The sequence below is a fragment of the Protopterus annectens genome, chromosome 1.part0 (assembly GCF_019279795.1).
Source record: "Protopterus annectens isolate FY-2018-M chromosome 1.part0, PAN1.0, whole genome shotgun sequence".
Lineage (NCBI taxonomy): Eukaryota > Metazoa > Chordata > Ceratodontiformes > Protopteridae > Protopterus > Protopterus annectens.
Genome location: NC_056725.1, coordinates 383,630,655 through 383,642,901, shown reverse-complemented (window position 1 = coordinate 383,642,901; position 12,247 = coordinate 383,630,655). Strand labels below are relative to the sequence as shown.

Below are 12,247 nucleotides of genomic sequence, written 5' to 3'. Positions count from 1 at the left end.
ACAACAAATTTCATTTTCACAACCTCTCTTCCTCTTTCTCCCTCTCTTACTTGCTTCTTTCCTTCTTTCAGCATCCTTGTGTATGATTTTTTCCCTTCTGTAACATCTCTCACCTCCTCTTCTGGAATTCTGTCCCATAATATTGCCCCATGATGTCGCCACTTCACTTTCTGGTTCAGTCTGCATTATCATCTCTTTGAGATAATCATCCCACAACCCTCCTGATTGGAGGGTTGTAACCAAATACTCAAACTTCGGCCCAGAAAGTACATCTTTTTGAAACTGGTATTCAGAGTCCTGCTAAAGTTCGATTACCTTCACTTCACAAGCCTACTTCACTCCAGCCATCTCCTCTTTTCTCAGCAATCCGACCGCTCCTTCTACTTCGATTTCACTATGCAAACAACCACTTTCCAACTCCATTCCCTTCTGCAAGCTCTTCTTCTCCTTCTGCTGCTTACCATCATGAATACTTGCTGCTTCCATCTTCCTTCCAGTTTCTCTGAGCTGCTTCTTGCTTGGAACAGAAACTGGAAGTGTAGCAGTGAACAACGTTTTTGCATTCTCCAAACAAGTAGAGGAAGTTCCCCAGTGCCCTGGCCAAATTTCCCCTATCAGTGTAATACTACCTTGGGGGCGGCCACGGTGGTGCAGTGGTTAGCATTGTTGCCTCACAGCAAGAGGTTCACCGGTTCGATTCTCGGCTGGGGTGCCTTCTGTGCGGAGTCTGCATGTCCTCTCTGTGGTCGCGTGGGTTTCCTCCGGGTGCTCCGGTTTCCTCCCACATCCCAAAGACATGCTGCAGGTGGATTCGACACTCCAAATTGGCCCTAGGTGTGAGTGTGTGTGTGTGTGTGTGTGTGTGTGTGTGTGTGTGTGTGTGTGTGTGTGTGTGTGTGTGTGTGCGTGTGCGCCTTCCGTGGAAGGTTGGGTTTCGCTGTGGTGACCCCTAATCGGGAAAAGCCGAAAGAAGAAGGAGCGTAATATTACCTTGGGTCTCCCCTGAAGCTAGGCCGCTGGCCTAGTGGGACTAACCTGGTCAATAAAAGCACGTATGAATGAATGACTGAATGAATGAATAAGTGTTTTCATCTCTTGTAATTATTTTCAGTGTGTCTTGTTCTTGGTGTCTCCTAAAATAGATTTGATGTCTGTTTTTTTCTGGTTATCCCTGCAGAGCATACGACTTAGCTCCAGATGACCACCAGATGGCACTCTACTACTCATTACAGCTGGCCATTGTGAGAGAGGTGAGTGAAGCACCTGATCTTTTATTGTTTAGATCTTTAAGAGAATGATAGATGAAACTCTACAGAATTCTGGTGGTTTAAGGATTATGTGTTGTTATTGTTTCTTAGAGTGAAAAAAAAACAGAAAATGTTGACAGCAATATTTTCCATTAGAATAGAATAAAGTTTGACTTGAAAGCAGTCATCTTAAACCTGAGTTACAGATAAGAGAGAAGTATGACAAGTGTAAAAAATAGTTACCTATGTAATGTGTGTATTGTGATGTCAGTGGGCTGTTAGGTTTGGCCAGGAATTCCTAATTTAAACTACAGACTGGTGCATGGTTCAGGCATCCTGGGTTGCATATTACCTGTCCCAAATTCCCAGTGTTGCACCCAGCCCATCCACAAGGTAAGACTGAAAGCAGAGATACAGACAGAGAGACAGCCAAACATCAGTGAAGTTTTTTCCCCCCTAGTTAGGAAGTGACTCTTCTCCAGCTCATCTTTGCTTCTTCCTTACTCATTGATCTTTGGTGTTTTTATACCAGTAGCCAGCATCCATTGACTTGGTCTGTCTTATCCCAGACTTTTTGATTTTATGAATTTATGATTAATTATTTTGTGTGACCACTGTGCCTGTGCTCCCTGGTCACATGGGTAATGGTTAGTTTTTTGTTGATGTGATGCAGCAGGCTAGTAGTGCCTATCTAATATGATGTTGTGGCAGGATTGGGACTGAGGGCTGCCCTGAAGTGGCTGTAAGACAATGTAACTTGCCAGTGGTTTGGATTAGATCCATAAATGTAAGCAGCAAAGATATTCTGTAATGGTATTTCTTGCTTGTTTTATGGGATCAAAATGAGAGCTCTTCTAACTTTTGCAGGAAGTCTTTGAATTTTTTCTGTAATGCTTATGATGTACTGATTAAATAAATGTAGATGGTAACAAGGTTACAAAGGACATTGAATGTATGGTGTTTAGCACTTCACGGTACACTGAACTTGACATGTCCGAAATACTAATTCCTAATATGGTCAGATAGGTTTGTCTGTTTTATCTATAGCCTATGGTTGTACTGCAATTAAATTAGTTACCTGCGTATTCTGATTCTCTTCATCTGAGTACATGCATACAGGATTCAGATGTCTTATTGAATAAGGGTCCCCAAGTACTTATCTGCCCTGCACTGTACCCTTCTGTGATGGCAGTGTAGCACATATCAGTGGAGCTGTGACTTTTCTATTTAGCTACTGATCTAATCAGCTCAAAGTGATGATTGTGTGTAGTGTCTCTGTAGCATCATGTGGCTATGGTTAATCTGGTCTGCTTGGCACTATGGTTAATCTGCTAAGCTTGGGCAGTGTGAACCTTGCTACAGGCTCAGACAGTATGTGCTACTTTGATTGAGTACCTACGTATAAAAGGTGCTGAAATATACATCAAACATTTATGTGGCTCATACTTCTTTCATTCTTTGCTGCTGGTCTTCACTTACAATGATTATAAACACTCCATCCACAATATTTGCTACTGTGGCACATGTCATTTTCAGAACTACTTTATATACATTGTTTCACATTGCCAGTTGTTTACATTAATATAAGCATTTATAAATCATTTTAATGTTTAAACTTACAATGAAAAAAAAAGAAGCAGACTTAGCTAAAAATCATACAGGTGGAGTGTAATTTCTGTTTTGTCATCTGTGAATGTCACTGTTGGGGTCTCAGTAAGCCATATTGTGCATACAGAACAAAATCATACCATTTGATTAATGCATTACATATTTAACATAGTTTGCAAAATTGTTTAATCTTTTTGGTTCTCAGTGGTGCTCTGACCATCTGCCTTTCCTATTGGAGCCACATATGGTACTTTGACCCAAAGGTGAACTTTAACTCCAGATTGGGAGCTGCACCTCTAAACAGTTACTTAAGTACCAGTTGACTTTTTCTGTTTGACTTCCAATGTAGCAAGCTGCGAAATACATGTCTTGTCTTGCCAGCATACTTCCTGTAACATTTTTGATAGAAACATTTTTATATAATATTTTTTGATAATACATTGTTCGTTTGCTTTTTAGTTGTAAGGGAAAGGCTTTGTTTGGGGTAATAACATTTAGGTATAAGATGCTATAAAAAATGGAAGTAAAGCCTAATACAGACTTTCTTGCTTCTGAAACTCCCTGACTACCTCCAGCCTAGGTTTTGAATATGGATAATGGCTAATTGTGTCTATCTCTTTTTAGCCAGATATCCCTGATTTTCAATGGGTTTTGTCTCTGATTCTTTCTTCTGTAGATTGAGGTGTTTAGTAGTCAGAAACCCAAAGGAATGTCATATGGTTATGTAATTAAGCTGCAGTAGTACACAGAACATGGACTTATTTATTTATTTATTTTGCATCCGCTGTCAGCAAGGGAATAATCCATATAATATTTATTTATTTAGTTATATAATTAAATTTTTTGCCAGGGTGGAATACTGATCAAACAATGAATTATTACAGGCTCAACCCGTTATTAGATATAATATATATTACAGTGGTTAAACCAGTTTAAATATTTCCAAAAATGTAACCAAAAGCAGTAACAGTGCCGAAACCACCAGTAAACAATAAAGCATACACTGCTAGCACCATGGTCTCGAACAAACCTGTGTACGTGTTCTGTTGGAGAACGGCTTAAGACGAAGGGGCTATGTAAGTAATAACGAGGAATTTCTGCTCTCTGAAGAAGCCGCTTCTGTCTCCTTAGCAGTGTTTGCTTTATTCTTTAGTTTAAATATTTATTTTTAATAGATTTTATCAGTTTTGTACTCTGGTTTAAGTTTTTGGCACCATTTGTGTATTTATTAACTGAAGTGGAAGAAAAAAGTTAACCATTCTGACGCAAAGGAGAATAGATTTTTGAAACCTGAATGGCTGAGCAGTACAATATCAGTGTTTGTTTATTTATTTATTGATATTTAATTACCAGGAAAGTGTGTCTGGGTAGATGTCCATTTTCAGTACAGGCTTGTAGAGAAAAGTTTCAAATTATTATAAAACATTTTAAGAACAATAATTTTACAATCTTCAAAAATAAAACAAAATCATCTGCAGTTTAAATAATTATAACAAAGTAGACATAATATAAAAACCATGGTTAAAAATCGATACAAGGTATATAACAATCATTTAATATTTAGAAGAAATTTTAGACAGTTTGTAGAGAAATTAAAGGTAAATTAGTCTAATAGGAATTGCAATATGTAGTGAGGAAAAACATGCTTATGGTATATTTAGAGAGAAAGTCAGGGAAGAGAATTATATAGCAGTAAGGAAGTAAGTGAAGGAGGGAGATTAAGGAAGTATTAGGAATGAAAGTATACCTTTCACATTTAGGGATATAGTTTATCCTTGATTTGAGCAAGAACAGAGCCATATTTTAGCTAGGAGGTCTTTCAGCATGGTTTTGAAGGATGGGATGGAGGGTATTGACCTGATGGATACAGGTAAGGAGTTCCAAGCCTTAGCAACCTTGTACGAGTACAAACAATGGGCAGCACATTTGCTAGGTTTTCGACAGAGAGGAATTTTTGGTCAATGGATCGCAATGACCAACTTGGAACATAGTTGTGTAGAATGTTTTTTAGTGCTGGACAGGCAGATGGATGCAGGATAATTTTATAGGTGGTAAGATGTGTATATGTTTATTGATGTGGCAGTTCTAACCAGTTAAGGCTTTTCAGTGCTATACATTGGTGGGTTCTGAAAGGGATATGTGCTGCAAATGTAGCAACTTTGTTATAGCATTGTTCAAATTTTAATTTTTGTAAAGCCTGGAGGTTAATAAGGAAGGGAGAGCTATAAAGAAGAGTGGGGAGGAGATAAGTAATGGCAAGTGTAGTTTTAGTTGCATCTTTGGGAAAGTTTTTGGCTCTGTAAAGCATCCATAGTTTTTTATGACTTTTTCTCATGCAATATTGTATATGCAGGTCGAATGTAAGATTATCATGTACCATCACCCCTAATAATTTGCTATGAGAAATGACTTCAGTGGTTGTATTATCAAGAAAGAGGACTTTAAATTTAGTTTTTTCATGAGAGAGGAATTCGGGGAAAAAGTAGTAATTTGGTCTTTTTGGGTTGAACATAAGTTGTGAGTTATGAAACCATGTTTCAGTGCCTGTTAAAGCTTCCTGAGTAATTTTTTGGGAGGTGTACCATGTTGCCAGATGTGCAAATGAGAGTGGAATCATCCGCATGTTGTATTAGGGTGGCATTTTTGGTGAAAGTATAGAGGGTGTTCTACCCCCTTCTCTGCTGTTTCAGTATTCCCTGCACTTCTTACCGCCTTCCTGAACCTCATTAGCTCCCTTCCTGATTCCCCCCTTGGGGTCTCTACTACTCCAGTCTGACTGACCACTAGGTGATGCTCCACTACCTGTTACTGTTCCCACTATTTTCCCTCTCCTTCCTTATCTCCCCTACTACAGCCCTCTTCCTCCATTCCTCTGCTCCCTCCCTCTCTACTGTCCAGAACTCTCAGCCTTCCTTTCCTTTACTTAGCCCTCCTCTACTCCCTTTCTGAAGTCTCTTCCTTCTCCCTCTGTCTTTCTTCTTTGCAGTCTACCCTCTAACTCCACTTCTCTGCTCATCTCACTACCCTTCCTCCTCTCCTTCACTTACCTTCCCCATCTTCACATCTCTGATAAACTTGTTAAACTTACGTTCTGAATACTCACTCTTTACTGATTGTCTTCCGCACTTTTCTCCTCCTCTGGCTCTTCCTGCTCCGTTCACCCTACGGGCTCACTCCACTCCCCTACCCTGCCCCCAAATCCTACCCACCCCCCAGCACATCCACATTTATACATCACCAACTCCACCCTCCATTTGTTTCAACCAATCACAATCTTTCCCTCTTCCATCAATTTCTACATTAATTAACCAATCTAAAACCTCCTCTTATTTCTCCAACCTCTCTTACCCCTCCCACTTCTCACTACACTTAACCCTACCCTCTCCTCTCCTACTTTATATCTTCCTTCCACTTCTTCACATTCTCTCCAAAACCACTCTCTTCTTCCTACTTATTTTCTCCATCCCTTACCCCACCCATTCAAACATGTACTCCCAAATTCTCTTTTCCCTCAGACTCCCCTTCTCTCTTCTCATCGTTCTTATTCCTCTCCATCATGCTACTTCTTACTGTTTAATAACTCACCCATACCTGCCTACTACACATACTATCACTTTCTTCCACCCACTACCTCCTCTACTCAATCACTTCCACTCCATCTCCACCTCCCTTATCCCAATTAACCTACTACAGCTCTTCCATCCCAAAATACTCTCCTCCTCTACAAAAAGCCTCTCTCTTACATTTCCTCCAACCCCAAACAACTTCCTACTCTCCAGACTTAAAAGACTTAAAGTTATCTCACATAATTTCCTAGCCTTATCTGGAGGCATTCACCCTAACCCTGGCTCCTGCCTCAGTACAAACAACTCCTTCCCCCTCCTCCCCCACTTCAAATATGCCTCTCACTCCTACTCCTTCTACTCCTAATTCGTCTCCTAGCACCCTTAAGGTCTTCACTATCAGTGCCCAGAGCCTTAACAACAAAATTCACCATGTTCACGCCTGGATTAATCACAACCAACCTGACATCTTAGCCATCTCTGAAACCTGGCTAAAACCCCATATCTCTGATTCTGAAATCTTACCTCCAGGTTTCAACATCCTCAGGAGTGACCGAATAAACAAAAAAGGTGGAGGCTCTGCCCTAATCTACTCTAACCTTCTCTCCATAATCCCCCTGCAAATCCCAACCCTTCTATTCAAAAATACTGAAATAACTGCTTGTCTGCTCCAACTCAATAAACATAAAGATATCTGCTTCATTTCTTTATACATCTCCCCAGGTGACAATATCTCTATCCTGGAGAATATTCTCCACTGGGCCTCATCTGAAATAAAATATGAAACATTTATTCTAGGCGACGTAAACATTGATTGGAACAAAATCAACACACCTTCCCCCTCCCTAGCTATCAACCTTTTCAACTTCTCCCAAGTAATCCATTCTACAACTAGGCCTAACAAAAAACACCCCCCAGATTCCATCATAGATTGGATTTTAGTCTCCCATCCAAACAAAATCTCTCTATCAGGAACTATCCCCGACTCCTTTAGTGACCATCTCCATGCCTTCATTCATCGCTCAGCTAACCCCTCACAATTCCAACATCATTACATCCAAACTCATAACCTTAGCAACTTCAACCCCACAATTTTCTCTAACATATTCAAACAAATCAACTGGCAAATCCTTTACACTCTCTCCCTTGACAATGCCATAGAACATTTTAACTCCATCTTCCTAAATACTCTTAACTCCCTGGCCCCCCTTAGAAACAAACGAATCACAGCCAAATCTGGTCCTTGGCTGACCAAAGAGACTAAACATACCCTGCAGCTCAGAGACAAATCTTGGAAGCTTTATCAGAAAAGTAAACAGTCTTCTGCCTTGCTCCAATATACCCAACTCTGCAACCAAGTAAAAAAACTAATCACCGGGGACAAAAAAACTACTACAATAAACTTCAGTCTACTAATCATAACAACCCAAAACAATTCTGGAAATCTGTTAACTCTCTTCTCCATCCTGGGTCACGAAATAACCCCTACCCTGACCCTAATTTAACTGACAATGAACTGAGCTCTCTCTTCAAGACTTTCTTTACAGATTCTAAAGCCAAGCTAACCAAAACATTCCCTAACAACAACCCTTCCAACTTCCTAAACTCTACTAATGACTGTCACCCTATGTTTCAACTCAAACCAGTTTCCACAACATTCATAAAGAAGCTCTTAACCAAACTAAAACCTTGTTCCAACGCCCCCAACAACATTCCCCCCTCCTTCCTCAAATTCGCAGCTGAAGGAATTGCTCTTCCAATTAGCATGCTGATTAACCGATCCTTACAAGAGTCATACGTTCCCAAACTCTGGCGTTCAGCCTACATTCTACCACTTCATAAAGGAGGTAAAAACAACTCCATTTCTAACTTCCGCCCTATAGCCCTGCTCTCTCCAATATCTAAAATTCTAGAGAAATGTGTCCACTACCAACTTTTACCTTACTTAACGGAGAATCAGTTACTTACACCCACCCAACATGGTTTCCATCCAGGCCACAGCACCATAACTGCCCTACGTTCCTTCTTAGAAACAGTTAATCAAGCCCAAGATTCTGGACTTCTTGTATCCACTGTTCTGCTAGACCTATCATTGCCTTTGACACCATCTCCCATATACACCTACTCTGCCACCTCTCCAGCCTTAATCTTTCCACTAATAGTCTTTCCTGGTTCTCCAATTTCCTCTCTGACAGATCTCAGGCTGTCAGATGGAAGAACTCTACCTCCTCCTTCTTACCTACTCCTACCGGCGTTCCCCAGGGATCCATCCTCGGTCCCATACTTTTCAACATCTTCATAAACAACCTTCACACTGCTCTCCCTGACACAACAGTCATCCAATACGCTGATGACTCTACCATAGTCTGTGCCACCCCCAATTTTTCTGAACTTCTCTCCAAAACACAAACAGCTTTTTCCACTACAGAAAACTGGATGCACCAAAACCACCTCTCCCTTAACTCCAATAAATCCAAAATACTAATTTTCCTCCCTACCAAGGCATCCTCCTTTGACAAAAACACTTTCAACATCCTCAGCCAAACCAACACCCCTATAGAAGTAGTACCCTTCGCTAAACTCCTTGGCATAACCATTGACGAATGCCTTAAATTCGACCTCCACATTCAACAAAACATAAAAAAAACACCAAAAGTTAGGTATGCTCTACAGGAATAATCTATTTCTTTCAAAATCCTCTAGGCAAACCTTAGCTACCTCTTACCTCCTTCCCTCTCTACTTTATGGGGCCCCTCTTCTAACTAATCTGTCTGCCTCCCTCTCCTCTAAACTTGAAGCTTGCTATAATAAAATCTCTAAATTTGCCACTAAATCCAAAAACTCAACCCACCACTTCCTCTCCCTTCAATCTCTAAACTGGCTAGAACTCCCAAACCACCTTGACTATCTCCAACTAACAACCACTCATAAATTAATATTCTACCCAGAAAAATGCCCTGCTCTATCCAACATCCTCCCCCTTACATCCCCAACTGATCATTAAGATCAGAACACCAAAATCTAATCTCCATCCCCAGACCTAAACATCCCGCCGACCAGCAACTACTATCCTTCTCTCTAGGTAGGAAATGGAACTCTCTCCCTCCTTCTCCTAGAACCATACCTAACACAGAATACTTTAAAACCCAACTTTTCTTACACCTATCTTCAAAATGGAAATGTTCTTGCTTTCACCCTACATAATTCCAAGGTTCCTGTAGACTAAGCCCCTGTACTCCTGCACCTTTATGCACTCTAATGCTAGCTAAATGTTTTTAGCTGACTCTAACTTCACTGTAAGGATGAAAATATTGAAAATTTTGCAAATTATTTGTACCAAAAAAAAAAAATTTTGTTGTTTTTTATTTTTTGTTGTTGTTTTTTTTTAGCATTTGCTGTGTTCTTCTTTGTATTCTTGCTGTGTGTACATTCTATTGTAAATTTGCATTTGCAGTGTTCTTACTATGTATTCTTGCTGTATGTACATTCTTTTGTATTCTTCTCATACATTGTATTGGTTGTACTGCCTTGGAGCTTTTCTCCCCGGGCCTCCACTGAAAATGGGTTCTTCTTGGCCCAGTGGACTTCCCCAGTAATCAAACTGAAATAAATAAATAAATGAGGGGACCAAATATAGAGCCTTGTGGTACACCAGTGGGGACTGGGAGGTAAAAAGTGAGTGTGGAGTGACATTTGACTGACTGATATGTGTAGCTTTTGAACCACAGAAGGGTGGGCTGAGAGAGACCTAGTGAGGACATTTGAAGTAGAAGTTTGCTGTGACAAACAGTGTTGAAGGTTATAGACAACTCTAGAAGTAAGGAAGAGACTAGTTTGGCATTATCTCTAGCTTTATAGACATTATCTGTATAGGTTAGAAGGGCAGTGCTAGTACTATGGGAAGGATGTAAGCCATGTTACTTAGGGGATAATAGTTCTTCCTGCAGGAGATAGTCTAACAATTGTTTTTGAGTATATTTTTCAAGTATTTTGGTGAGGAGAGATGACTGTTATAGGTCTAAAGTTACTAATGTCTGTTGAATTTCCTTCTTTGTGCAGAGGGATAATGTGTGACTTTTTCCTGAGAGAGGGAACATGGGATTCCTAGACTGATGTATTTATAAGGACTGAGAAAGGATTTGCAGTGCTACTGGCTATTTTTAGATACTTGCTTTGAAGATCATCAGCTGAAGAACACAGTTTAAGTTTGTTTAAGAGTAGCTTTTTATAGATTGTGCACACAGGTTTGAAGGTGAAAGTAGATGTGGTGATATGTGGCTGTTGGGTAGGGTTGGGATTAGATGATGAGGAATCCTGAGTTAGAGATGCTATGTTATCTATAAAATAAAAGTTGAACTGTATTGCAGTTTCAAGCAGTGAATTATTGGGAGAGGGGGTTTGTTGTTGCAGATTGCAATTAAAATCACAGCATAATACCACAAGTTCCCATAAATTAGTGTTTTCATTGGGAAGGGTACAAGCTGAACCATGGTACATCCCCTGATACAGGGGCTTTGATGACTGCACCTCTCTCTCATAATCAGTTTCTTTCTGTGATCTAATGCTAATGGAGATCAGTACCTTACTGTTTCACAGAAACCTGGATATTGCACTAATCTTTGGAGTTACGCAGCCGTGGAGAATGACTAAGTAGTGGGGCACAGGGGGCTTGTACTCCCCAAGGCACCCTTAACTTATCTCCTTGCTTATCTCATTTATGCTGCCTTTATGAATTCTATGTCTGAGTTGAACAATCATGATTTCTAGATCTTGTTACTTCATTATTGCAGTTCTTCTCTCTGAATTTGCATCTCCAACTGTGCTTTGTTTACATAGGGTGCAGTTATGATGTAGTACATCAAGCCAAAAAAAAAAAAAAAACACTTTTAGTCAGGTCATTGGAAATGTCCAAACTGACCAGCTGAGCAGGAAATATTTCATGCCTGTAAACAGTTTTTTGAGGACTATAGTGTAATTATGAATAGACTGGTTTGCAGCACCACATTTAATTGGTTTTGTATTTATTTTTAAAGGGGAAAGGTGAACTGGTTAAAAAAAAAAAACTTTTCAGTCATGACTTGGGCAACAGCTAATGCAGTTATAACATTGAACAAAGTAAAACAGTTGAAGAAACATAATATGTCAAATTGTAGGGAGTAAATGGCAGCTTATAAAAATGATAATGTTTAAAAACGTAAAATAAGTAAAAGTCACCATCAAGTAAAATGTAAAATACATAAAGTAAAATGTATAGTAAGTTAAAGTTTATGAATTAAAATTGTACAAAAGTGCATATACATTAAGAAGTTATGGATACAAATAAAAACTGCTTGTACTACGAAACAACTAATATGTTCATTAAATCAATATATAATATGCCTGTTGTCATTTAGTGAGACTGTAAGGAGGGAGTAAATAAGGAAAGGAAGGGTTTAGTAACAGGGAAGTCACTTGGGGCTGCTAGTATTATAAAAGTATGAGAAAGAGGGAAGGGTGGCTGAGATCTTAAGGCTAAAGCTAAGGAAGGCACTTGCATGTGCTGCACTAATTGCTGTGGGACTGCAATCTTACAGGAGTCTGAGGTTAGACATCTACCAATATCATTTGCATATTTTAGCTGAGGGAGGGCTTTTTTTGACTGTGCAATTGACTCTGAAGTGCAAAGTAAGGATTAGCCAGTGATAACTCCACTATGCTTCTAGGAAGAGGCATGCGAGATGTGATTGTAATGTGGAGCTTTGTTCTAAGAAGTGTGGAGACCTCTGAGTAACATTGGATAGTATGCAGTTTGGTGGTAAGGAGTTGTTAAAAAGTTTGCAATCAATGCAC

At 39.7% G+C, this 12,247-nt stretch overlaps 1 protein-coding gene across 1 annotated transcript in view; it reads left to right on the top strand.

The window, feature by feature from the left end:
• The window catches only part of TTC7A (tetratricopeptide repeat domain 7A), a 2,391,665-nt gene that overhangs the window by 1,163,365 nt on the left and 1,216,053 nt on the right, over positions 1 to 12,247 (top strand). Inside the window, exon 14 of the mRNA XM_044060227.1 lies at positions 1,178 to 1,250. Within this exon, the coding sequence (XP_043916162.1) occupies positions 1,178 to 1,250 (73 nt within the window). The remainder of the gene's footprint in view (positions 1 to 1,177; positions 1,251 to 12,247) is intronic.